Source organism: Arachis ipaensis, chromosome B9 (genome assembly GCF_059453495.1).
Source record: "Arachis ipaensis isolate K30076 ecotype BB chromosome B9, ASM5945349v1, whole genome shotgun sequence".
NCBI lineage: Eukaryota > Viridiplantae > Streptophyta > Magnoliopsida > Fabales > Fabaceae > Arachis > Arachis ipaensis.
The window spans coordinates 14,454,308-14,482,220 of record NC_142444.1 but is presented as its reverse complement, the minus strand read 5'-3'; the positions used below and the strand labels follow the sequence as shown (position 1 = coordinate 14,482,220).

At 31.6% G+C, this 27,913-nt stretch overlaps 3 protein-coding genes across 3 annotated transcripts; 2 read left to right on the top strand and 1 right to left on the bottom strand.

Moving 5' to 3' along the window:
• Nucleotides 1-5,243: 5,243 nt before the first annotated feature.
• Nucleotides 5,244-8,793, top strand: LOC107618489 (UV-B-induced protein At3g17800, chloroplastic). Its single transcript, XM_016320584.3, has 2 exons — nucleotides 5,244-5,942; nucleotides 7,756-8,793. The coding sequence occupies exons 1-2, from the start codon at nucleotides 5,536-5,538 to the stop codon at nucleotides 8,549-8,551; spliced, it is 1,203 nt and encodes a 400-aa protein (XP_016176070.1). The 5' UTR covers nucleotides 5,244-5,535; the 3' UTR covers nucleotides 8,552-8,793.
• Nucleotides 8,794-12,033: 3,240 nt separating this feature from the next.
• On the top strand, nucleotides 12,034-18,266 carry LOC107615046 (subtilisin-like protease SBT5.4). The gene is made up of 12 exons (XM_088498119.1): nucleotides 12,034-12,129; nucleotides 12,873-12,982; nucleotides 13,082-13,179; nucleotides 13,786-13,947; nucleotides 14,247-14,361; nucleotides 14,752-14,867; nucleotides 15,780-16,201; nucleotides 16,295-16,392; nucleotides 16,699-16,944; nucleotides 17,025-17,139; nucleotides 17,334-17,547; nucleotides 17,638-18,266. The coding sequence occupies exons 1-12, from the start codon at nucleotides 12,049-12,051 to the stop codon at nucleotides 18,189-18,191; spliced, it is 2,331 nt and encodes a 776-aa protein (XP_088354245.1). The 5' UTR covers nucleotides 12,034-12,048; the 3' UTR covers nucleotides 18,192-18,266.
• A 5,504-nt stretch (nucleotides 18,267-23,770) lies between these two features.
• Nucleotides 23,771-26,630, bottom strand: LOC107619687 (putative glucan endo-1,3-beta-glucosidase A6). The gene is made up of 3 exons (XM_016321984.3): nucleotides 26,262-26,630; nucleotides 24,879-26,168; nucleotides 23,771-24,061 (listed from the first exon to the last, which is right to left on the bottom strand). Exons 1-3 carry the CDS (start codon nucleotides 26,320-26,322, stop codon nucleotides 24,024-24,026), a joined length of 1,389 nt encoding a protein of 462 aa, XP_016177470.1. The 5' UTR covers nucleotides 26,323-26,630; the 3' UTR covers nucleotides 23,771-24,023.
• Between the last annotated feature and the right edge of the window lie 1,283 nt (nucleotides 26,631-27,913).

The window sequence follows — 27,913 nt, the reverse complement described above, 5'->3', positions numbered from 1 at the left end:
TGGCCTCCATCACAGTTCCCTGGTGTCAACAATTCTTTTGGAGACAAGTCATAACCCGATTTATAATCTCTGAGATCGTAATCTCAGACAATGGGACCAATTCCCAGACAAACTGTTCAGGAAATTCCTGAAAGGACTCGGTATCTCCCAATGGTTCAGTTCGATAGAGCATCTGTTGAGTTAAGAATACAATTAATTTAATGATAATGACAAACATTGATTTATTGGATTAACTACCTAGTTGGGTTTAATTATTTTATTTAGTGATGCAGGCCCAAAATAATTGTGCAGTAGCCTAAACCAATGAAACAAAGCAAAGCTTTGTTCAGATGAAAATCTATGTTGTTTTGGATATAGCAACAAGGAGAAAGAGAAGCCCACTAATTGTCCAGATCCATAAAACAAGTGGCTGGCTCCATGAGAAATTAAGGAGGGCTTTAGGTCATAAACTGATGAATCAAGCCCATGATTCATAACAAGCCCAAGAAAAGATCCAAGTCCATTCAATCAATTTGAATTGCAAGAAATCAAGAGCTGGGATGTTAGGTGTCCTTCGGGTATAACACAAAGAAGAAAAAGAGAGTTCGTTGATGATGCAAACCAATTAAATAAAGCATTCCAAACAAAAAGAAACAAGGAAAGAGGAGCTACCCATATCTTCAATCGAAGCCCAAGTGAAAGTAACAAACATATCTATTGGGCCGAATGAATTGACAAAAAAATCCAAGTCCAATGCAATTCATCCAAGTTGAAGCCAACGTTCACATTGCCTGCTTCAGTCAGATTCTTGTGAAAAGAGAGAGAGTTTCTTCTTTCTGGTTCTGTCACCAGAGAAGAAAGAAAGAGAAAGGTTCATCATGAAAGCAAGGTCATATCACAGTAATCAAAGCATGTTAAGCAAAGTCAAAGGTTAAAGGTAAATAATTTCCATTTGCATGCAAGTTGATTTCTTCACTCCTTCTCCTACTCTCTGTGACACCATTTCTAGAAAGAAGAAGAAACTGGTGATAGATTAGCTCTGCTTTAAATCAATGGCTCAAAGTGTTACTTGGAGCCAAAATACCTTATCAAAGATATGGATTTGGGATTGTCACTGAGAAAACATCTTTCTGATACTCTGTAGACCTCGGTCAAAGCAAATGAATCAGTTTCAAAATTCCTAATTTTGGGGATGATTAAAGAAAAAAGGAGGCATGACTTCTGAGATCTCAAAGTCCAAGGAGTTGACTGGAGAGAAACCCTATTTGGCTCTTAGCACAAGGTACAAAAAGAAAATTGCTTCTCTATTTTGGACAAGGAGAGAGAACCAGAATCTGAGTTGTATTGAGAGCATTCCCTGTGAGAGTTCAACACTTTGGACTGTGTTTCTACATCAAAGAAACATATCACCAAAATGAAAAATAATCATAGAGAGTTCTGAAGTTGGTTCATCTGATAGTTTCAAGGTTGTGATCATCATCTCCTTCATGGTTTATTATTTTATTATTCTGTTTCAATGTTTATCTTTCTCTGTTTTCTCTTGAGTGAGAAAAGGCATAAATGTGAGGCATTTGAAAAAGCCAACTTGAGAGAAAAGGCAAAGAGAGAAACTTGGAGAGAAAAGTCAAAGTTGATTTCAGATTTTTATTTGTTTGTATTTCTGTTTTGTATCTTGTATCTGATGTATCCCTTGCTAAGTTGGGTAAGCACTTAGTATATTGAGAGTCTAGGATGTTGCCTAGCCAAATCAAGCTTATGTTAAAGTTTGGTTTGTCCCAGATAGGATTATATTGAGTCCTAGAGAATTGGTATTTGTAATACTTGAAAGTATAGTGAAAATTTCACAAACATTGTGGTGGAGACTGGATGTAGATTGCATTGCACAGAGCAACTGAACCAGGATATATGCTGGTGCTATTTTCTTCTTCTCTGCACTATTTTGTCTCTCTGTAATTTATGAGACAAAACTAAATTGTCTCCTACACAATCCTTCACGCAGACAAACAGAAGCAAAGTTTCATTTCTTGGTTTTAAGGGTTAAAATCAACTTAAAAGAAGGCCATAGATTCAACCCCTTTCTCTAGGCCATCAAGAACCTTTAGCATCCATAAACAAACGGACAAGTAGAAGCAGCCAACAAAATAATAGTGAAAGGCCTCAAGAAGTAGCTGGACGAGGCCAAGGGATTACGGGCTGATGAACTTGGATCCGTCCTCTGGTCATACTAGATCTCCTCTCAAACCTCGACCGAAGAGACCCCTTTCGGCTAACATACGACCTAGAAGCTATTATCCCGGTAGAAGTTGGGACCCCAGCCCATGAAGAACCGTGGAAGGGCACGATGAGGAAATAGAGTGGGACCTTACAAACGAGGTCAGGGGCATAGCACACCTACAGGAGTTAGCCCTAAAATAGAAAATAAGCCTAAGATACAATCGCAGCATGGTGTGATGAGACTTCGGGGTAGGAGACCTCGTCTTACGATGAAACAACATCGGTCCCCCTACCCTCGAAGAAGGAAAGCTCACGCCCAACTGGGAGGGCCCGTACCGGATCAAGACAATAATAGGAAAAGGAGCTTACAAGCTCGAACAATTAGACGGAACCGAGCTCCCGAGATCCTGGAATGCCACCAACTTGCGACGCTACTACACGTAGGAACACCCTCCCAAGCGAAGAGGTCGTTAAAATTACCTTTTTATTTTCCTTCATTATTTAAGTTGCTACTGTTTTATCGCATATTTTTCTTATCAGGCACTCTTTCCTATCCACGTCGGGAGGTTTTAATGAAACCCAAACTTTAAATAAAAATTCATTTTAACATTTGTTCTCCAAAGCATTGCCCCAACTGATGACACGAACTAAACACGGCTACCCACGGGGACCGATCACCCCCAAAACAAGAAACACGGATATCCACAAAATAAACAAGAATCTAACACAGCCCACCAAGAGGCCATGAAAGCATTCATAAACACCGAAAAAGCGGCTTAAATGGAATCAAAATAAAACAAAATAGTATCAACTTATTCATATCTAGATTTTTAAAAATACGAGATCTTACATTAGTATTTATTTTTTGCTGATGATTCTATTTTATTTAGCAAGGCTTCACAAAAAGACTATGTTAATCTACTTAATGTGCTGAATAATTATTGTCAACTATGTGGACAAGTGGTGAATTTGGATAAATCTTCAGTTTTCTTTAGGCATAACACCTTAATGGTTATTAGAGAATATCTATCTGGCATTCCGCAGGTTTCCTATGTTAGAAACCAAGACAAGTACCTGGGTCTTCCAGCAGTTATTCATAGATAAAAGAAATTAACTTTTAATTTCATCAAAGACAAAGTGGCAAAGAAGTTATAGCATTGGAAGAGATCTCTACTTTCGGTTAGTGGAAGAGATGTGCTTATTAAGACTGTAGCTATGACAATTCCTATCTATGCTCTAAGTTGTGAAAGAAATCCATATGATGATTATGCAATTCTAGTGAGGACAAAAGAATGCGGAGAGAAGGATGCATTGGGTAAGTTAAAGCATTGTTTACAGACCGAAAAATCAAGGAAGCCTAAACTTCAAAGACTTGAAAGTTTTCAATTTAGCTATATTGGGAAAATAAGGATAACGACTGCTAACTAAACCTAATTCTCTTATTTACAAAGTTTACAAGAGCAATTATTTCAAGTACTCAAATTTCTTCAACGCAGATACAGGTAGAAACCCCTCCTTGAGGTTGGAAAAGTTTGTTGGAAGGACGAAAGATATCAGAGAAAGTGATCTTTTAGAAGATTGGCAGAAGATACCGTGTTAGAATCACAGAAGAACAATGGATTAAAGATCGCTACCCACCAATTACCTTTAGCAACCCCAATCCTAACCTGAAATTAATTTGGGTCTCTCAATTGATTACAGCTAATAGACAGTGGAATCAACAACTACTTTTATATAATTTTAGCCCAAAACAATATCAAATAATCATGCAGACACGGATAGATGGGGTGAAGACACACCTGTTTGGAGAAAGGAGAAACACGGCCAGTACTCAGTCTCTTCTAGATATGAAGAAGAAATTATGGTCTTCCATTTGGGAATTAAAGTGTCAAGTTAAAGTAAAAAATTTTATATAAAAAATGATGCATGAAGGAATTTCAGTTAGACAAAGATTGAACTAAAGAATCTCTTTGGTCTCACCCATATAGAGTAGATGCTCTTAAAATGACAAAAATATTTTGCATTACTTGATGATCAATTGTCCTCAGTAATTTAATAGCATTATGGACTCACAATTTCCAACTTGAATCAAGACACATATACCCATGAAAATGATAGTTAGTCATAATTAAAAATTGCAAACTTCAGAAATATATAAAAAATATCTTGCAAGCAACCTATCTTTTATGGCACATATAAAAAACTAGAAATGTTCATATTTTTTAAGGTAAGATGGAATTTTTTGTGCAAGTTATTGAAGAAGCATAAAAGCTAGAAAAAAGTTTTCGAAGAAGGAAAAGATAAGAATATGTTTGGTTGGAAGAAAAGAAATAGAGAGAAAGAAAATAGAAAGGAAAGAAAGAAAAAGAAAGAAATTGAATGAATTTTTTTTAGATGTGTTTGAATGGAAGGAAAATAAGAAAGAAAAAAATGTTATAAAAAGACAATTTTATCCTTATATTATAAAATATATTAAAAAAAAGTAAAAGGGTAATATTAAAAATAGAAAAAGAGAATTAGTTTTTTCTTTTCAATATTAGAAAGAAAAAAAATTAGTAAATCCTACCAATTATTTTTCATTCATTTTTTTTAATTTTTTTCTTAACCAAACAATAAAATTTTTTTTTCTATTTTTTTCTCTATTTTTTTTATTTTGGTTGTATATGCATTTGAGGTTATGTTAAGATATGAGAAATTTGATGGGTATCCCATAAATATTGATAATGTATGAAGCCCATAGTTAGACCCAATATTTTTATTTTAATAAAATTTTCTATCTTAGATAAAAAAAAAAAAAACATAAGCATGTATTAACATGTTAGATAAATTGTATTTTTTCTTTTTTACTTTTATTTTTTCCTGAAGGATGGATACATCTAGAAGAATGTCAAAGTAAACCAAGAAGGAGTAGAAGACAGTAGTAATTTCCAGGTTTCGAGATTGAATATGTTATCCAAATAATAAAATAATATTTAATAAGGTATGATAGGTAGTTTGTCTGGTAGCATAACAACTGTCCCACTATAATACGCACTTATCACTTATCAATCAGCAGTTCAGCACACAGAAAAGAAAAGAAAAGCAAAGCCCCACAATTCCGGCCTTTCCTTCCCTCAAAAGTCTCAAAACCCTATCCGTTACGCCCAAAATTATAGATATTTCTCTTTCTCTCTCCACTCAACTTATCTTCTCTCAACCAAACCAAACTAAGCAAAATAAATAAATATAAACAAAAAGAATCTCTCGAAATTGAAGAACCTTTTACTACTATACTCTCACACACACAACAACCACTCCTTTTCTGTTTTTCAATCTTCACGTTTTTGCTGTTACACACTTTCTATGGAAAATTGCGTCTATAACCACCTTCACCGTACAATTCTCACTCTTCCAACACCACTCTCGTCGTCGTCATCATCGGTGAGATTCTTCGCGAACACAGCAGCAACAAGGCCTCTTGTTGGAGTTTCTCTCGGCGGTGGCGGTTGCGGTGGTCCTTTGTCGTTGAGGCGGCGGAGATTGGTGGTGAAGGCGAGTGCCGGGGCCACTCCTTGCGAGTTCAGCAGCTTGAACTCGCCGCTGGAGCCGCGGTCCACGGTTGGGAAGTTCTTGAGTGGCGTCCTGCAGAACCACCGGCAGCTGTTCCATGTGGCAGTTGGAGAAGAGCTCAAGCTCTTGGCCGATGACCGTGATGCTGCGCTGGCTCGCATGGTCATCGGTTCCGGTTCCGATGAGGCCTTGCTTCACAGGTTCGGCTCTAGATTACTGTGATTCCGTTCTTGTTGGATTTTTTTGTTTAATTTTTTTTTTCTGAGTGCTAGTTTGCGAGTTTTGGCTTCGTTTTCGAAGAGATAGAGAGGGGAAGGGATTTGATTTGAAGAGTCCCTTCTCTTTCATCTGTTTTCCTTCGGAAAAATGAAACTCGCAAACACTTTATTTTGGTATGCTTTATTAGTCAGGGTTTTGGGGCTAAACCCATGCGCTATGACGGTTATGTGCAACCAGATTGGCATTCTAATTCGGTATATTTGAAACTGCATGTGTATGTTTGTGATGTAATCTGTTTCTTCGTGAGACAAATGGCTTCAATAAGGAAATTTGTTGGTCCTATCTATTTAACGTGGCTTCTCTTCATTGGTATGTGTAGATAAGTGCTGAAGTATCTTTGTTTCTCTGATTTATATTTATTTATTTATTTTCTGGTTTTTCAGGATTTTTTTTGTGGGTGATTGTGTTTAAAATTGGGTCAATGTGTTCCATGTAAGGTTTAGAACGTTACGTAGGAGAAGAAAAACCTTATTGTGTTCGTTTGAAGGTTTGATTCGTATAGTTTTGTGGATATGAATCCTTTGTTTTTCATAGGAAAAGAAAACATATTAGAGGTTAAAAACAGAAGTGTTTGTTAAACATGAGATACCGCTGAGCTTAGAGAAAAGGAGGGTCAGCAAAGAATCAAGAGTTCAGCATGTTTTAGAATCCTTTGAAGCAAGGCATCAAGGAATTCTTGAACTGACTACTGAATCCCATAGCAATTTTTGAGGTGTTGAGACACACCTGTCATGATGCTTAGCATTTCACTTCCAATCTTAAAGGTCATTCATAAAGTGTACATGGATTAAAGATTTTAGCTCTTGCCAAAACCTTTATTGAGTGAACTTTTACAACTTGCAACTGTTCGAAGATAAATGGGCTCAGCTAGTACCTGTCAAGAACCTCGAAGTAATTGTCTAGAAGAATATGTAGGTTGGCACCAAGGGTTGACGTTGGGTCCACACGACTTCACCTTGGTATTAGACATTCTTACTTGACACATCCAAGAGCCAGTGCGTTGATGTGTTTCTTTTGCCAATTGCATATCTGTATGATGAAGTAGCAAGAGGAGTAAGTTCTAAACTAGATTATGGAAATAAGCTTTGGAATCAAAGGATTTTCAGTTTAGGAGAAGTAAGATGTAGTCTACTGAATGGAAGTTAGAGGTGAGAGTTGGATCGTGTCTTGGTTAGTATTCGTGATTTGTAGCTAGCTAAGACCTCTCTGTTCTTTATTGGGTCATTGTTAGTTCCTAATCTAAACCTATTTAGCTCCAAAAATTAGTGGCCTTATCTTGTGCCATATGAAACTTTATCAGCTACTAAATTAATGGTTACGTGATTGTACTCTAACTTTTTTGCTTGGACAATCAGCATTTAGTGGTGTCTCCATTCTACAGGGAATAGAAGTAGTACTTATCAGGAAGATCCCCAATTAGCAATATTACACTTACCAATTAGCAGGGCATTAGGTTCTCTAATACAAGCAATATAGGATATATTTTGCTCACTTTGATCTGAATTTTCCAGTATGTACTATGAGTTGTCTTGGAGGTTAACTTTGTGGACATTTTAGATGGTAAACAATTTCTGCATGATGAATATATTAGAGTATGTTCTGTCATCAGTATGATACCGTCAAAGCAAATGAGCCAAACAGCTAACCCTACATATTAATTTCCTTATTAGTTTCATATTGCAGTCGTAGGCATTCATTGAAAATCTGTTGACTTTAAACTTTTCTTAATGCCAGGAGGATTGCACAGCTAAAAGAAAATCAATGTGAAATTGCGGTAGAAGATATTATGTACTTATTGATCTTTTACAAGTTTTCCGAGATCAGGGTCCCTTTGGTTCCAAAGCTTTCTAGTTGCCTTTACAATGGCAGGCTAGAGATATTGCCTTCTAAGGACTGGGAACTAGAGTCTATTCACAGCTTGGAAGTTTTGGATATGATAAAGGAACACATAACTTCCGTAACTGGCTTGAGGGCAAATTCTAGTGTTACCGAGTGTTGGGCCACTACCAAAGTTAGAAAATTCTTACTTGCCAGAGTTTATGTCGCTTCTATATTATATGGTTACTTTTTGAAGTCGGTTTCATTGAGGTACCATCTAGAACGAAATCTATCGTTGGCTAACCCTGATCTTCATCTTGGTCTTAGGAATACCCTCCCGTTTATTGACATGTTCCCTAGTGGTTTTAAAGACACCATCTTTGGTAGCTTGAGTAGCCTGCAATCCATAGGACAAGGGATAACTAAGGAGGAAGAGGATATTGAAGACTTGAAATGCTACGTAACTGGATTTCACCCTGGTTCATTGCAGCGATGTGCGAAACTTAGATCCAAAGAGGCTGTGAATTTGATAGGAAGCTATAGTTGTGCACTTTTTAACAATGAGGAATCTGGTTTGGTTGAGAGTGATGATGTTATTTTGACCTCATTCTCAAGCCTCAAGAGGCTGGTATTGGAAGCTGTTGCCTTTGGATCTTTCCTTTGGGAGACGGAAGATTATATCGATAATGTATATAAGCTTATGGATGATTAAGTAGGGCAATGCAAAGGTTGCTAATAAATTCCTCATTTGTTGGGCAAATCCTACTTGTGTATACAGTGAGATTTTTGTTGTTAGCTTTTGAGTGTTTTGGTTTTTTATGCTTATGTTTATATATTGTATATAGAGATAGTACACTTTTACTCTACATGTTGTATAGTTTTGATGCTTTAGCTTTTGAAGTTTATGTAAGTTGATAGAGATTTTGAATAGAGATAAAGTTGTTCACTGTGACACCATATGTGCATCTATTGTTGAATATTTTCCAAGGTCCTGATATCTTTACAGAAAGGCTTTTTCCCTTTTTTTTTTTCTCGGACAGACTTTATAGAAAAGATTATTGGGTTGTTTGCACATAACAGGAATTTAGCTGAAGGAGTCAACAAGTGGTCATGAAAGGCCAAAAAAAAAAAAAAACAAGTGGTCATGGGAGGGAGTTACAACTCGAATGGATTTTTAAAACGCGAACAAAATTTAGCTATAAAAAAAAACAAATTTAACATTGTAGTATTGTACTTATGAAAAATAGGTACAGCGTTAAAAGATAGTTCCAATCTTAAAAATATGAAATTTATTTGGAATTAATTAATTTAGATTGGTTGAGTAGTTAGCTTATTTGTCATTCGATTTGTTAGGATTTAAATCCCATCCTCATTCTATCTATGCAATATTCACTCTTAAATGGTGTCAGATTTGTTGGGGAAAAAAATATTCATTCGAAATTTTACCCTTGATATGTGCTTTAGGTTTCTGGCTTTCCATGGTTTTGGATTGAATATTTTCTATTGCCTAGAAACAGTTGGTGAGTTATTTTGATGCCTTTGGACTAGTTCAGTTCTGAAAATTGAAATTTGTTATGAAAAAACTCAATAAATATTCTCTACCTTTTATGGTTGGTTCTTCGGTTTATTACACTGCAGTCCTGTCTATTAGTTTTGGCCTTTTGGGTGTCTTATAATAAATAAATATACTTGATTTATAGTTGCTCAATTGCTCTCTAGGTCTGTTATTTTGTTTTCTTTTCTTTACTTTTATCAAAAGTGGTTAACAAACCATTTAGTACTATATTTTTTTATGTGAATTTTTTTCCTACTAAGTTCATATCTATCACAAAATGTTGAAGACCAGTAAAAACAAATATATATTTTCTTTGTTGTTGTTGAGTCATAAGATGTACTCTAGCTATGATAGGAAAGAATATAAAAGGTATACATATAGGTAATTATTCCGGTATTATTTTGAATTAGACAAAAGTTTTTTTTATATATTTGTTTGGTGTCTATATTTTTGAAATATTATTGCATAATAAATCTATTTTGTAAGTTTTTAACTCATGAAATAATTAAATATTTGTGCATACTAAAAATCTATCATAGTGTATTTATATATGAATATATATATTGTTTAATTTATTTTTAATTTATATTTTATATTTAAAAATATATATTTATATGTGTTGATTTTTTATACACAGCTAGTATAGTTGTTAAATATTTAACTAATTCAATATATAATTAAAATGTGGATAAAAATAAAATTTTAAAATACGCATTAAATGCATTAGGGTTATACAAGTATTTTTTATGTTTTATAGTATCAAGAGAATAAAAATTAACAAAATAAATTATTTATTTAGAGTTTAGTTAAGATATAAAATTTTATATTCAAATAAAATATATAAAATTTTAGATATTTTTTTTATTATTTATAGTTGAAATTATAAAATATTGATTATTATGATATTTTTAATTTGTATATTTTTAAGTTTTATATTAAAATATAATTATAATTTTGTACGTTTATTCGTAATTTTATTATAATTTAATAATTTTAATTAAATTACAACTAAACCGATCGAACTATTAATTAATAAATGAATTATTACAATTGGAACATTCTAACATGTCATCACTGGAGCTATCAATAATAGCTTTCATGGTTTGTCCTGTCTGAGCTAGACGGGCATCTATTCTAGAAATGTACTCTAGTTATCGTGGAAAAGAATATTAATATATTATTGATACTCTCTTGAAAATTAGTGGATAAATTATTTTTTCTATATATTCAATCAATGTAACACGTAACTAAAGGCTGTTTTTTACTAATTGACCAACGTGCTGTGTTATTTTTTGTTCTTTTTTGTTCTGGAAAAAGTAATGTGTGTTAATTTAATATAGAGGTGTATTTTTTCTAATTTAAATTGTCAAATTAGAATTTTAAAATATATGAGATAGTATTTGAATAAAAATTTGAAATTCATATTTTTAGTGATATAAACTAAAAAAATAACACAAATAAATTAAAGAGTTTAATTTATGTTAAAATAATTTTTTATCGTAAAATAAATTAAAGAATTTGATTTATATATTTATAAAAAAATTAATAATAAAATATAAAAAATAAATCTAATTATCAGATTTATATGTTTTGAAAAAGAAAAACAAATTGAAAGTTACAAATCTGATTAGATTTGTGATTTTTACAAAAAAAAAAAAATCAAAATTTCACCTTGCTAAAAAACACTACTGGAAATACAATACTAAAATTAAAAAGCGGTAACTTGTAACTAAAACGTAAATAAAAATTTTTTAGAATATATATTAAATGTATTATGAGTTAGGTAAATATTTCTCCTGTTTTATGCCAAGAAAATAAAAATAAAAATTTAATTAATATATGCTCTTATGACTATTATTAATAAAAAATTTTAAATATTTTTTAACAAATATAAAATAATATATTAAAAATTTAAATTTTTAATAAAAAAATTTAATTTATAATTTTAACATATATTCTTAGAACATAAATTAATTAAATCTTAAAAATAATGAGATATATTAATTATCTTCAAATAGAATATGTATATATTTATTTTTTGTGGGTTAATAATTAATTTTATTTTATTATGCTCCTTCGTTTTAAAATAAGTGTCTCTTTTATTTTTAGATTTATTGAAAAATTAATATATCTAGATAAATTTATTGTCTAGATACATTAACATTTTAATGAACCGAAAAAGTAACAGCGACCCTTGTTTTAAAATAGAGGAAGTAATATATAAAAAATAAAAAAAATTGTACTTTCTCATTTTCAAATATTGTATTCTCTATTTTTTAAGACATACATGAATAATTTTGATATATATGTGTGTCACTGTCAGTTTTTGAAACAAATCAGATATTCGCTTCCATATATGGGTTGTTTGTTTGTGAATAAACAAATAAAATTGCAATAAAAATAGGATCAGTTGTTTAATGGAATTAAAGAAAATTAATTTTCTTATTATTGACAATATCTTCTGTCATTATGTTTTACCAAAAACATCTTTTTTTATACATGGTAATTCAATAAATTCCTTTATATATTAGAAAAAAAAAATGTAATTCAAATCTCAATTGATTTTCCAAACAAAAGTCATATTGAACACATATATATAGCACTTCTCTGAAATATATTTTGTAACAAAAAAGAAACAATTCATTAGAAAAATAATGGCTTCATCAACGTGTCATGTGATGCTCTCACTTCTCCTTTGCTTTATGCTACACCAAAGCACTCAAGCAATCAAACAAGCAAGTTTTCGAATTCGCCTATAATTGTTACAATATTTTAGGATTTATATAACATTGATGATTTTTTTATTATTGTGTTTTTAAATAGGTGTTTTTTTATCTTGACTTTGAAATTCATAATTGTTAATTTTGGTCTTTATAAAATTTTCTTCTTATCTTGGTTCTTAACATTTTGCTGTTTTAGTCCCTTAATCATTAGTTTATATTATCTCTGTACTTACTCTACATTTGGATGTGTTGAGATATGACATTTCAAGAGGGAAAAAAACAAAACAGAAAGAAAAACTAATGACTCACATAATATTATTTTATTTTATTTAACCAAACTAATGATGACTGACATAATTTTATTTTATTTATCTTTTTGTTATTATGACTATCTTCAATTTTATAAGCACTAAATTATAATAAATTTTTTCTCCTAATATTTTTTTGCAATATAATATTTATACAACAAACACTCTTGGTACTTGGACAGAAATTCAATTATTATTAATTAATTATATATTTAAATTACTTTTAATTAGAAAAAAGAATACATATTAATTATTAAGAAAATATTAGTATCAAAATAATATTACTGAAAAGAATGTAAAATAAAACAAAATTATTTTTTTATTGTATGAATTAATAGACACATTAGTTTATTACTATACTATTGTATTATCATTTCTCAATTTTAACTTTTATATTACTTTAAATTATAGCCAAGCCTAATTACCATTCATGTATTATTTTGACAGTCCTATATTGTGTATCTGGGATCTCATTCATTTGGTCAAAATCCTACATTAGCTGATGCTGAATATGTCACAAACTCTCACCATAATTTACTTGGACCATATGTTGGAAGGTATGATGAAATTAATTGAATCCTAACTAATTTATGAAATTTGCAAGTGCAAAATGCATTATGAACTAAATTAACAATGGAATGTATTTTGTGACACAGCGTTGAGAAGGCCAAAGAAGCAATCTTTTACTCTTATAATAAATACATCAATGGTTTTGCTGCAGTATTGGATGAGGAAGAAGCAGCCAAGATTGCAAGTACATAATTACATATATGTTTATTTCAAAATTGATTTCCTATCTATCAATGTGTAATATATTATTAATTGTCTGTTTAAAATTCTTTTATATTATCAATAAATAAAAAACTAATTTTTTTTATCATAATATGTAAAAACTAGTAAACCAACGGTTTGTTCGAGTGTCATTAAGTTTATAGAAAAATATATATTTTTTTAAATGTATTTGGTAGATTTTTAGTAGTAAAAATAAAAGTATCAGAAAAATAAAAAATAAAAAATTATAATTTATATTTTTTTAAAAAAAGTTTTTTAAGATTTTTTATGTAATAAATAAACAAAAATTTTTTTTATATTATTGTATCCAAACATAATTTATAAATAAAATAATTTTTTTACATGAGATATTGAAATATAAAATTACTTTTATTTTTTTAAAAGATCTTTTAAAAAATAATTGAAAAAATGAATTTTTTTAGAAACTCACACCAACAAAATATTCAATAATATTAATTTCTGTATAATTAAAAATTAAGTGAGAGGATTCTAAAGAAATCAAATAATTTTCTCTTTAGAAGTCATGTCAAATAATTAATATTTCTAACACTTTTCATTTGGAGTACAGAACATCCAGAAGTATTATCAGTTTTTCCGAATAAACCAAGACAACTGCACACAACATATTCATGGAGTTTTCTTGGATTAGAGACAAATGGTGCAATTGGAAAACCATCTATATGGAAGGAGTCCTTGGGTCAAGATGTAATTATTGCAAATTTGGACACTGGTAATGATAAATGATGCATAGAAATATATGTTTTTAACATGTTTTTTAGAATTGTTTACAAATCATTTTTTAACACATTTTGTTAATTTAAGTGATTTGAAAAAAAAAAAGGGTTTCTTTTAATATTACGATACTTGATTGGTAAAAGGCAAACAAGTGCAAATATATGTGAGATGTGAAAAAAAAAAAAGCAAAGAAAAACATGCCAAAAATAATAAGCTAAAAGGTTGTAATAGTTAAGAGGACTCGCTCCAAATATATTTTAATCTCTTTTATATGTTGGTATTTTGATTTGATAGGTGTTTGGCCTGAATCAAAGAGTTTTAGTGATGAAGGGATGGGGCCAATTCCAAAAAGATGGCGTGGAATTTGTCAAGTTGATGAGAAGAATTTATTTAAATTTCACTGTAACAGGTTTGTTCTTTCTTGCTCATGCTGATTACACAAAATATTGAAAACAGTATTTAATAATTATTTAATATTTTAATTATTATTTATTAGTCAATTGGGATTTATAATTAAAATTTTTAAATAATTCTTGTATTAAAAATAATTTACACACATTTTTAAACTTTAGAAACTTTATTATAAAATTATAAAGATTTTTGGAGTAACTAAAAAATGGGTTATTGCTTTTTTAGTTTGTTTAAATTATGATATGCCAAAATAATTTCTATCAATATTAAATATAAACAAAATTAATCTCTTAAATTGAGTCAAATAATTTCTATCAATGAGAAACTGCTTTAATTCATAATTTTTGTTGCTCATGATTTTTATTTTTTCACTGTATAAACTATAAAGGAAACTCATTGGAGCAAGATATTTTAACAAAGGCTACATCGCAGCTCTTGGCCAAACCCCCTTCAATACTACACGTGACTATGAAGGTCATGGAACACACACGCTATCTACTGCAGGTGCTAAAATTATTCTCTAAAATGTAATTTATATAGTAAATAATTTTGAGATAATACCTAATTGTGTCTTTTAATTTTTCACAAGATAGCTATTTTCGTCTTTAAATTTTAAATGTATTTTATTCAGTGATGAATTTAATTAATAAACTAAAATATTTATATATGTAACTAGTTCATATTATACCGAATACATGAGACTTAATTTAATCTCTCAATAAAAAATAAACTATTATCTTTATTTTTAAAATTTTAAAATGTTAACAAAAATATTTATAGAATAAATAGATTTATACTTATAAAGAATAATTTTCATATAACAAAAATTCTCAAACACTAATATTTTTTATGAACAGATTTATTAGTATTCTAAATTTTGAAAAGTAGAAATAATTATTTATTTATTTTTTATGAATACAAAATTAATTTTATTCATTTATAAATAAATTTATAAATAGTCTAAATTTTTATAAATAGAAATAATAATTATCCTAAATAAATTACTTGAAGCATCCATGTTAATCAAATTTTACTTGTTAAAAACCAAACTAAGTATACACCTTTCTCAACCTCATTCCTTGAATGAAATATTTTAGTTAATTATTATTAGTTATCACAGTAATAAGTAATGTTACTATTATCAGAAATGATACTGCCATTAAAATTTATTATTTTTGGCCATCATTTAGTTATCAACTCAATTCTTTTATTATAATTTTTTAAGTTTAATATCCTTCAACATATTTTATCTCATACTTTTAAATATTGCACGGGGTTAAATGATAATTAAAAATAATAAATTTTGATAGTCTTCTAACATTCTTCTACTATTATTCCTCCGATCACTCTCACTCACGGCCGGCTCACCAAACTTTATTATTCAACTTGGTTAAAAAAATATTTGTGGTACTACAGGAGGTAGCTTTGTTCATGGGGCGAACGTATTTGGAAATGGAAATGGAACAGCAAGTGGTGGATCTCCGAAAGCACGTGTTGCATCATATAAGGTTTGTTGGCCACCAACGGAAGGTAGTGGAGGTTGTTTTGATGCGGACATTTTGGCTGCTTTTGAAGCTGCCATAAGTGATGGCGTTGATGTAATTTCACTATCAGTGGGTTCTGATATTCCCTCTGAGTTCAATGAGAGTGCCATTTCCATTGGCTCTTTTCATGCAGCTGCGCAGCATGCTATTCCTGTTATCGCTTCTGCTGGAAACAATGGACCTTCTCCTTCTACTGTCAGCAACTTTGAGCCCTGGATCTTCACTGTTGCTGCAAGCACTCTTGATAGAGCCTTTAATAATCATATCATTCTTGGTAATAAGAGAATCCGCAAGGTATTTCTTTTTCTTTTCTTAAAAAAAAGTTAATTATTTTGTTCGTCTTTGTAATTTTACTAAATCATTATAACTCGTCAATTTTCTATTTAGGGAGCAAGCCTTTCCGAGTCTGCTTTACCATATACTAAGTTTTCTCCATTGATCAGTGCCGCCGATGCTAAACTTGCCGTTGCAACCGAACTATATGCGTAAGAATACCACTCAATATTAGGATCGATTCCGATTAATCAAAAATTGGTCAAAAATATTCGTTATATATTTTATAGAAGAGTGTTAGGGCCAGCAACTTTTGTGATTTGTAGCCATCAATGATGATTTTAATGGTGTGAGATTGGTGTAAAATTTCATCTAATAACTCACTTTTCTTTGCTGGTTACATGCTGGTCAAAATTTAATAAAGTTGCTCGTCCCAGACTTTTCCTATTTTATATTTTTGTATTAGAAATAGAATCCAAAGAGTGGTGACAATGTTGACGTTTTTGTGAAATGTTTAGGAGTCAATGCCAAGAGGGAAGTCTTGATCCTAAGAAGGCGAAGGGAAAAATAGTGTTTTGTGTTCGTGGTGGGAATAGCAGACTTGCGAAAGGGATTGAAGCTGCTCGTGTAGGAGCTACTGGAATGATTTTGGCTAATCATAATAACTCAGTAAACGATGTTGAAGCTGATCCTCATCTGCTTCCTTCCTCACATGTTCATTTTAATGATGGCCAATATATCTTTTCCTACATTAACCGAACCAAGTAATTAACTTTCTTACACGCTCTTTACTCTAACCAACTTGTCAAGGCAAGAGTTAATCATGTATATATATACTATGCAGGTACCCTGTGGCTTCCATTTCTAGAGTGGGAACACAATTGGGCGTAAAACCAGCTCCATTTGTGGCTACATTTTCATCAAGAGGGCCAAGTCCCGTAGAGCCTTCAATCCTTAAGGTCTATTATAAGAAGAATTGGTTATAACTAGAAGTATGTTACAGTTAACTTCACGTAAGGTTAATAATTGAGAGCTGTTAAATGTTAGTCAAATCTGTCAAATTATTTAACGACTCTCAACTATTAATTTTACGTGAAGTTAACTGATTTCCATCTTAATTTAATATATACTTTTCTGTTCTGTTTTGTTTCAGCCGGACGTTATTGCTCCAGGAGTGGATATCATTGCCGCCTACAGTGAAGGTGTACCTCCATCAGAAGAAGAATTTGATAAACGTAGAACTCCTTTCGTTACCATGTCAGGCACTTCAATGTCATGTCCTCACGTTGCCGGTGTTGTTGGGCTTCTCAAATCACTTCATCCTCATTGGAGTCCGGCAGCTATTAAGTCGGCAATCATGACCACGGGTAACAAACCACTCTTCTTAATTAATGATCATACATTTGAACGTTTACCATTTTAATTATTAAGATACATTTACTATCTTTTATATACAGCAAAAATAACAGATAACACTGGAAGGCCAATGCTAGACTCAGCAACAAAAAAGGCAACACCATTTGCTTACGGTGCAGGTCACATTGTTCCTAATCGTGCAGCTTACCCAGGACTTATATACGACCTAAGTTTCATTGATTACGTAAACTTCTTGTGTGGTCATGGTTACACTAGTTTGCAAATAAGACAATTTATTGGCAAAAAATACATTTGTCCAAAGGAGTTTGACCCAGCAGATTTCAACTACCCATCTATCACAGTTACTAACTTTGCAAATGCAAGTTCTTCTCGGAATGTGACTCGCACGGTTACCAATGTTGGGTCCCCAAGGACATACAAAGTGAGAGTCAAAGCACCTCCTCAAGTTGATATTTCAGTTGATCCCAAGATTCTAAGTTTCAAGAGGAAAGGTGAAAAGAAAACGTTCACAGTTACATTCACTTTAAGGCCTCTAAGAAAGCAAATTCTGGAGTATACATTTGCGAGTTTGGAATGGACCGATGGCAAGAACCATGTTAGGAGTCCCATTGTAATTAAGCATCCACTTAAGTGAACCTTTGTTTAATTCATGTTTGCATTAGCTATTGAAGGTTAACTAATAAATCTAGATTATTTCATTCTCCTGCTATAAGGGGTTGTGCACTCATTGAATAATATTTTTTGCTTTATATTGGGTTCTAATAAAAATAATAAATATATATTTTGACTGACACCCAATAAATTACTGTTTGCACTTTTATTGAATGTCAATGCACATAGATTATATAAAAAAATATAAATATATTTTTAGTATTTTGTTTCATTAGTGCTTTATATTTAATTCTTTATTTAGTTAAAATCTATTAATTATGTAAATTTTCTATTAAATATACAAAGCTAAGGTAAATGCCGTTTAAGACAAAGCATTGAATTAATTTATACTTTAATTTAATGCCATTCACGAAATGTTTAAAATTTTAAAAATTGAATTTTATAGTTAAATTTAAAATACATTAAATAAAAGACAAAAATTTAAGTTCAACAATTTTTTTTTAGATAAAAAATGGGACTAAAACCCCAAAAAAACTATACAAACACAATTCTAGAAAAAAAAGTATCAATCACATCTGTCATTAACACATTGTTTGGATCGAGGGATTTTGAAGAGAAAGAAAATGGGAGGAAAGAAAATGAATGGAAAAACAAGTTTTTTATTATTTGGATGAGAAGAGAAAATAGGGAGAAAAGAAAATATTAGTGTGGAACCCACTAAATTATTTTCTCTCCACAAATGAGAAGAAAATGAAGAGAAATGGAGGCAATATGAATAAAATTACACATTTACTCATTGTCATTAATAACTTATAATTTGCATATAATATATATAAGGGTATTAATGTAATTTTATACTATTATGATTTTCTTTTTTCTCACTTTTCTTTCTATCCAAACAAAAGAAAATTTTCTCTTATTTTCTTTCCATCCATTTTCTCTTAATCCAAATAACATACAAATAACTCTAATTTTCCTTCTATTTTCTTTCCACTCATTTTCTTTCCTCCCATTTTTTTTTCTATATCCAAACAAAGCCTAAATAAGAAGAAATAGTACAGTAGAAGATAAACTAAAAAAAAGTGGCATCCTAAATGCAGATTATGACCATGTGTTTTTGTGAATTCATGATGAATTTTTTAAGCAGTAAATTTGTAACATCTGAAATGAATCGCAGCAATAAAAATTTAGCAGAACACAAATTAACAGTATTTGAAACATGCTAAAAATTTATCATCATGATCCTTTATGATACCATTACAAACTGCAATTCCTTCCTCTATGACTGTCAGTATTTAATTTAAAAAATGACAAAATAGAAAGCACCCATCTAATTTATTTTTCAAAGAAGGAACCAATTTTACTCAATTAAAAGAGATTTTCTAATTTAAGTTTAACATTGTGCCGCTTCACTATTTATAGAAAGCCAATGAAATATTTGTACAATGTATATAATGGGCTATATGAGTTAAAAAATGAATATCACATATTCTATCCAGAATAACCATCGATTTTGGATTTACCAAAGATCAAACTCTTAACCTTTCGAATCTAGAACTCTGATACCATGTCATGATAATACTAATGGTTATATCTCTAATACTGAATCGGACATCCCTAAACCTCTATTGTACACATTGTACAAATATTTCATTAGCTTCCTATATTTTCTCTTATAAATAATAAACAATTTTAAGAGTTGTCCATATATCATCATTCATTTAATTATCCTTCTAATATATCAAAGCTTATTATTAATTTTTCACTCAATACTAATAAAAAGGTTAATATGCTTATTATTTTATGATATTTTAATAATAAAACTTAATTAATTAAGATTGAAAATGAAAAAGTACACGCTACTATTTTTTCAATCATTAAAAGGTCTTTAATTCAGTTATGATTATGAGTGTTTAAAAGCATTATTGAGAAGCAACTAAATGTTAACACAGCACGACATATGGAGTAACGTTGCTTCAAATCAAAGCATATATGAAAAAATAAACAATCCTTACAAGTTTTTCTAAGGTGGCGTATAGTAACTGGTAACTCATAAAACAATCTATCACCTTGTACCATGAAACTTTTTTATCTGGACAATTGTTTTTAAGGCTGCATTTGTTTATAGGTACGAAATAACGAGACAAAAATAAAGAGATGCTAATATGAATCATAATTTATTTTTTATTTTTTTATTATTTTTATTAATTTTTATAATTATATTTTTTATTATAATATTTTTTAAAATATTTTTTAAATAAAAAAAATAAATTAAATTAAATTTTAAAAATTTAATTTATTACCAAATAAAATATAAAAATATTAATTTTTGTACTTTTATTCTTTGTATTTTGTTCTCAGTCATATTCTCAAAATCAAACGCAGCCTAATAATTTACTTATCATAATAAAATATTCATAGAAATTTGACTTTCAAACATTCAAATTCGATATAACATTCTAACCTCATGCTGCCATAAAGTTTTGCCTTTTTGCTTGTTTGCCAAGTCTTCTTAATAATTCAAATGTTGGTTCTTCTTCTAAGGCTAATTATATTTTCTCTATTAACATTATGCAGTTTGTTAACTCACTTAATCTTCTCCTTCATTGCTTCCGCAATTGTGTTGTTGATTCAAGCCATCAAAGTACCCAGTGAGGCCATTCATGGAGGATTTCAACTAGTAGCCGAGGCGTTAAGGGCGTGTTTGGATGTTATGTTTCAGCTTATAATTGAAGGAATAAGCTTGCTTTTGTCTTCACTCCTTGATGCTATTAAAGAAAGCATCAAAGGTTCAATGAGTGCTACTGGGTCAGCAATTGGGGAAGTTGCAGAGAAATTGAAGACTTCAATTGAAGAAGGTTTGCAGAATTTGCCAGAACTAATTGAGGAACTCGCAGATTTTGTATCAAAGGTGATACAAGAATTGTGGAACAACTATGTGGATTCTGTGGCACAAGTACTGGAGAATAATGGTTGAGTTTAGTAATATTTTTTTTACTTGTTATTTTTATTATTATTATTATCATTCTATGGCACATTAGGAAATCTCTCCTAACTAGTCTGAACTCTGAAGATCTCTCTCCAATAATTTGACTTAGTTGATATATATTTTTTTATATTCAATTCTTTGTTGTTTTTTCCCCCTCTTTTTTAACTATAAATTTTCATATTATCATATAGTACATAATTGCCACAGCCATCCCTTTCCTCTGCATCCGATTTCATATAGTACATATTTTTATATTCATCAAATGTTTTTCTTTTTTAACAATATCTGATAGACTGATACTCACCTTCAAATTTGTCATGTACACTATGAGTTTTTTTTGGATTATTCAACTTTCCCTAGTGGTCGTGGATCCCTCATCATACCAACTCCATTTGCAATAGCAGTTACAGTAGAATAATAGACATGATTATGCACCAGTGCACGCATAGAAATTCACAATTCATCTATGTAAAAGCATGGGTATATTTTTTACGTAATTATATAAAATTCACAAAATTATTTACACTAATTGTATGTCATGTCGATCGTGTTCAATCCAGAATAATCAAGGTAAGAATCGTGTTTTTAAAACAGAAACGATAAAATATTATGATCGATTAGGAAAGGCTTATGGTGGATACCTGCCCATCCAGAGACGAGAGAGGGCATAGTAAGAAAAAAATGCTTCAAGTGGGTCAACTTTTTTAATTGTTGCTGAATTTACATGTAGATAAAAGATAATTTGATCAACTGAAACATCTTAATAGACAGAAAAAAAAAAAAAGAAAAAACGATTTACATAGTAGCGACAAACAAAATAAGAACAGTCTAATTTAAGTACAAGTAATTATCATTACCGCTTAGATAATTAGACATCCAACCTATAATCATAATGATCCAATTTCAAGAACGGAGCTCTACCAATTGAGCTATATTCTCCCGAGTCAAGTGGAGTATGTACGAAGGAGTCAATGTTCATTCTTTTCCCTGGCGCAGCTGAGCCATTCTGGATTTGAACTAGAGACCTCGCACGTGAAGTAAATCATTGCACCTATTATACCATGACCCAAATAAACTAATCCAATTTCACAAAGAATCCATAGAAGCCCAATAAATCTAACCAGATCTCAGGACATGGATGTCATAACCCATACCCTATCCGACTTGCATGAAAAGTAAGATCTTATCGAACACTACTTCAAATACTATTCACAACTTAACTATTACCTAAAACGTGGGATTACTTCCCAAATACTAACAAAGAAACTGTCCACTACTAAAAGTTGAGAGACTTAGGAGTGATGGTCAAGTCATCACGTATCTCTGTAAATACACCATCAAATTCAAATATTTTTCAATCTCAATTTACTTAAGCATACTTTAAATATTTGCTAACTTAAATATCAGGGTTCCTTGCATGTATCTCCTACTACCATCTAGATGAGGACATTGGACGATTCACTATTCCGACAAATAAGTCCGATCCTTTACCCAAAAGAGTTTGGATCTTATATATAGGCCCAAATTCATCTTGGGAACAATCGGATTTGGATAAAAAATAAATAATCTATCTACACACTCCTAAATTACAGATAAAATTGTTCAATAGAGATTATGACATAATCAATTATAAATATTTATTAATGTATATAAATACATTTTAAATTGAGGTTAAAAAAATAAATTAAAATTCCTTCTCTTTTAGAGAAATTAAAATAATTCATCTTTAATATTTAAACTTTTTCACTGGAATCCTTTAAATTTTGAAATTCTTCCTAATAAATATCCAAACTATTTTGTCAATATAAATACTCTCTAAAATTACTTTTCCACCTTTAATTATCCCTTCTAAACACACGCTAATGTTTTTTTTTTTGAAACAAAGAAAGTTCAACACGTTAAAGTGGAGCATAGAAAAGCAAAAAATAAACATAAAAATCAACCCACAAAGCCATCAACCCCTAGCATCTCCAGTGCTGCTCTCAGCCTACCCCAAGATCACAACCACGCCATTCTGTGTAGCTCAACACCGTCCTTGTGTGGATTACCTCAATACTTGTTCTGTTATTCTTGAATATTCGTGCATTACGCTAATGTTATTTAACTAAAATACTACAAGGACTTTTGAGAAACCAAAATAATATTTCAACATAGAAGATTATATATCAATATATGTGTAAGAGGTCTATTGACCTTTAAAGAAAACAGAGGCCACCGTCTCCTTCCCTTCTCGCTGCTCATATTTCTTTTTTGCATCCATATTTCCTCTAAATTTTCTTTATTTTTTCTCTTCCTTCTTTTTGCCTTCGTCATCTTCCTCTGTCTCAGTAGTGACAAAAAATTGAAGCTTGAACAAAAGGTTCAGGTGCCAATAAATGAAGGTTGTTGTTGCATGCCTTGAATATTTTATAAGAAACCAAATCGTTTTCTATTCTAGATTTCTTATTGTTGTTAGGGTTGCGAATTAAAATTTCAAGTGATGATGCTAGAAAAATTGAAGTTTTGAAATGTCTTAGAAGTGCTTCGTTTATCTTTTTTTCCTCCATGAAATTAGCTTGAGAATAGTAACAACAGAAAGTAATTGATATTATGGTGTGGATTTTATGGAGTTTGGAGTAAATTCCATATGCATCTCATTCTCATATAAGATTGATACTACTCTCCCATTGATATAATAATTTTATTAGAAAAATATATAATTTGCTTAGAAAAACATACATATATCAAAAGATAAGGCTCCAATAAATGGAACAGAAAATAGGTCATGATTCCATATACTATCATTTGCTAATGTATTTTATTTTATTTATCTTTTTCTCATGGCCAATTTTTCATTTGATTGGCATTAATTGACTCGTCACTTCTTCAAAGAATCACACTTGGAAACTTGCAAGATCCATAACCTTCAAACATGACCAAACAGACAAACAAATGCACACAAAGTAAGAGTCAACCCAAATGGCCATATTAATGAACAAACTTCTCACTTCAACTTTTAGAAGTGGAGGGAGAGTACCACGTTTTCGCAAAAATAATATAAGCTTCATTGTAAATCCGTGTAAAAAATACTATGTGCTCTTAAAATTTAGTTATGATATATTTATACCAATTTTTTCAAGTTATTAGAATATTAATTAATTTTTTTAAATTATGTCATTTATTCTAAATATAAATTTTAAATTTTGAATCTAAAATTATGAATCTAAATTTTAAAATTGATTAATATTGATTAATTAAAAATTAAATTTTTATATTTTTTTTAAACATATTACAATAAGAGAAGTGCTAGGGACCAGCAGAATTTGTGATGTTTAGCTATCAATTAGTCATCATCAATATTTTCAATGGTGAAGATGATATCTAATAGTGTATGATTAATCATTTTTTCTTTGATGGTTAAGTGTTGGCCAGATTTCAACAAAAATACTGGCCCTAGACTTTCTCTTACAATAAAATAATAAAATCTGTTATAAACTTATAATACAATCTATTTATTTTTATTAGTAACTAATTTTCTATGTGCCCCATAATAGATTCAACAAACATGAAATATATCAAGAATAGGGGAAAAAAATAAGCGGGAAGCTAGTTGGTTGGGATAATTTGGTAGACGAAATAATGAAAAATCATTAAATAAAAGAATTTTTTACCAAATTAATTTCCTTTCAAGAAGAGATAAAATTTGGAGAAAATAAACAATGAATGAAATGAAAAGCTTACTTGGATCCTTTGAGGTAGCTTCAGCTAAACCGTTGAAATAACAAGTTCCACCAATAGACCTGAACTGTGCCCAATAAGAACTAAACGCATAGTTAGCATGCCCAACTACACTGTTCGGTTCAAAACATAATTGTCCACGTTGGATCGGATCACAGGTTCCGTTCCCTTGGGAGCAAGCGTATGATAGCGCCGCCGCTACTAAGGTCACGTTCGCTCCCTCCGCCACCACACACCACGCCTTCCCTTTGTAATCCTCCGCCGGCGGCAGCGCTGGAAATTCTGACTCCGGCGTCTTTCCAGAAAGGTCAATTTCGTAAATTCCAGATCCATTCGGATACAATAACCCAAAATGACGTTCTGTGCCTAATCCTGGTTTTAAATTCTCGTTAAACAACGCAAATATAAACGATGGAAGACTCCAACCCGGTCGAGCCGGAGTCCCAACCGTCGGTTTTTTCGTCACTTTCTTCACAAAATTCCGGTTATACGTAGCAGCATTGTGAACATTCGCTCCAATTTGGTCCAAGTTTCCTCCGTTGGGCCAACCCGTTTCAGCAATAAAGATCCGAATATCCGGATACCCGATCCGGTTCATTGCAAAATAAACCGCGTCCACCATCTGATCAAACAAATTATGGTAAACCAAACCCGTACCCGAGTCCGTTACCGTTATGTTCTTGGACTCAAATAGCGCGTAATTAAGGTCAATGTTTTTAGGGTCCGAGGACCACGCGAAAAACGGGTACACATCCAAGAAGAAAAACGATTTGGTTTTGGATAAAAATTTCAGCATAGGCTTCATGACGCGAAACGCAATGTCGTTTCTGAATGTGCCATTTGAAGGTGGAAACGACGATTCCAGCACGTCCATGGCACAGGGCGTTCCAACCTTCACCTTGTGCAAACGGAACGTTGTTAGGGAGGTTTTGATCCTCTGCATCGCGGGAACGATGTGGTGCCACGTGTCAGGTGACGTGGAGCTGATGAGTTCGTTTCCGACGAGGAGGTATCGGATTAGGGTTTTGTGGTAGAAGGGTGCGACGTTGGATTGGACCCATTGGTCTGAGAGTGTTTGGTTTGTTGAGATTTTTGAGACGAGTTCGTTTGGCACCATGATTGAGACTTGGAGGTTCGTGTTTTCTAGGGATTTTAGGATCAATGGATTCGTATCATAGATTTTGACGCGTTTGGCTTTTAGGGATTTGATTAGGTTTATTGAGGTTTTTGGAGGTGGAAGATTGTTGCCCAATTGACCGTAGTTGATTCCAGGTTGACCTGAGATTTTTGCACCTGTGAAAGAAATTAAAATGATCCAAAAGGAAAATAATTTCAGATTAATAATTTAATAGGACTTAGAGGGAGTAGAGTACTAGAGTAGCTTACTGGATATGGAGAAGAATGAAAGGGAGATAATTAATAGAGAAACTGTAATGATAGTAGCCATCGGTTTCAGCTTGATGATGTGTATATTTTATGTATGATTATTGTTTTTGTATTTGTGTGTGTAACATTGAGATGGAAGGTGTGAAGAAGGCTAAATTGAATTCTGGAGTTGTGGGAAGAGGATAAGAATGGCAATAAGTCAGTAAACGCCACTGACTTGTGCTAATTGCTATCTTGAATATAATATTCCTTTGGGAGGTGGTGTAGGGTCTATGGACTATTGATTACTGATTGTGATTGAGTCAATGATGATGATGATAGATTGATAATTGGTTCATAACAGCATAAGCAGGCTTCCATGTTCCAATTATAAAAGAATGAAATGAAGGCAAGGTGTGTTACTAGAAATCAAATTATCTTAGTTCTTAGGAGTTAGGAGTCGATATGGATGACTCAGAGAAAGAAGAGGCACGTGGTTGACTCACTATGCTGCACGAATGCGGTATTGACGTTGACTCCATAGTACAATTAGTATTTAATTACTACGCTTGCACTCAGATAAACACCTTAAATAGACTCTTTCTTCTAAGCAAATAGCAAAATAAGCAATGCACATGGTGTGAGCATATTCACATGCTCCATGAGTGACCATGACCACGAGCACCCATTGTACAGTAATGTCTTTCTATGTTCAAGTTACGAGAGATTCTTGCTTTTTTTTTTTTTCATAAAGGAAATAATTTTTATGTTATTTAATTAATTAAGGGTAAATACTAAATACCTTTCCCGCACTTGACCATTTGTCCGTGGAACATGTCATACTTGATCAACTAAATCTCAACTAAATTTCTATCCATCGATATAAATGAATCGATCGACCTCTGTGACCGGTTGCGAACAGATTGCCTATATGACGTATAGGGTGGAGGCTGAATTGTTAAATGCAAGTGCCACGTGTCACTGAAAATTGTTACAAGGACTAAATACCCTCTCCCTACAACTGAAACACCGTCGTCGCATGGGATTGATAATCCTTCCTTTCTCGTACGATTCAAAGGGTTTAGGATTCTCATCTTCAGTCTATGTGAGAGGACTCGCAACAGTGGATATGAGTATTACAAATTCTGGTTCGTCATTCAGTCGCGAAAAAAGATGCGGTGGGTGTGAGGAAAGTTAGAGCATTCGAATGAGTGCAGATGGAAGCAGGAAAGAGCATCGAGAAGGATGAAGAAGAAATTTGTTCCTCCAATGTGTAATTGCGGATCCTACATCATTTTGTTCGAATCTGGCACTTCAAAAAATTCAAGAAGGCTTTTCTTTGGTTGTTCTTATTTTTAATTTTGTGTTTAGGATTTTGTTTGGTTTGTTGAGTTATTTTGTAATTTTTTTTGGAGTTTAACAGTAGACATCTTTAATATAGAACAACACACGACATTACAAATACTAGATGAGTACATTGCCTCTTTTTGTATTGATGAAGTGCCACAAGATGGAGTTGCAGACCCAACAAAAAAGATGGAAGAAAAAATTGCAAAGATAGAGAAGAAGATGGATGAGGTCAAAAACAATGAGAAGAACAGTGGTGCTCTTAGTAATTAAAAATTGTTTAGGTTGATTTTGCTAGGCATTGTAATAGGAAAGGAATGTAGTCT

Excerpts from the sequence above, each read along its gene's own strand:
- LOC107618489 (XM_016320584.3), top strand. The coding sequence starts at position 5,536 with ATGGAAAATTGCGTCTATAACCACCTTCACCGTACAATTCTCACTCTT. Across the intron at positions 5,943-7,755 it reads GATGAGGCCTTGCTTCACAG|GAGGATTGCACAGCTAAAAG; the intron begins GTTCGGCTCTAG and ends TCTTAATGCCAG.
- LOC107615046 (XM_088498119.1), top strand. The coding sequence starts at position 12,049 with ATGGCTTCATCAACGTGTCATGTGATGCTCTCACTTCTCCTTTGCTTT. Across the intron at positions 14,362-14,751 it reads TTTAAATTTCACTGTAACAG|GAAACTCATTGGAGCAAGAT; the intron begins GTTTGTTCTTTC and ends TAAACTATAAAG. Across the intron at positions 16,202-16,294 it reads GTAATAAGAGAATCCGCAAG|GGAGCAAGCCTTTCCGAGTC; the intron begins GTATTTCTTTTT and ends TTTTCTATTTAG.
- LOC107619687 (XM_016321984.3), bottom strand. The coding sequence starts at position 26,322 with ATGGCTACTATCATTACAGTTTCTCTATTAATTATCTCCCTTTCATTC. Across the intron at positions 26,169-26,261 it reads TTCATTCTTCTCCATATCCA|GTGCAAAAATCTCAGGTCAA; the intron begins GTAAGCTACTCT and ends TTTCTTTCACAG. Across the intron at positions 24,062-24,878 it reads AGCTACCTCAAAGGATCCAA|GTTATGGATCTTGCAAGTTT; the intron begins GTAAGCTTTTCA and ends TCATGTTTGAAG.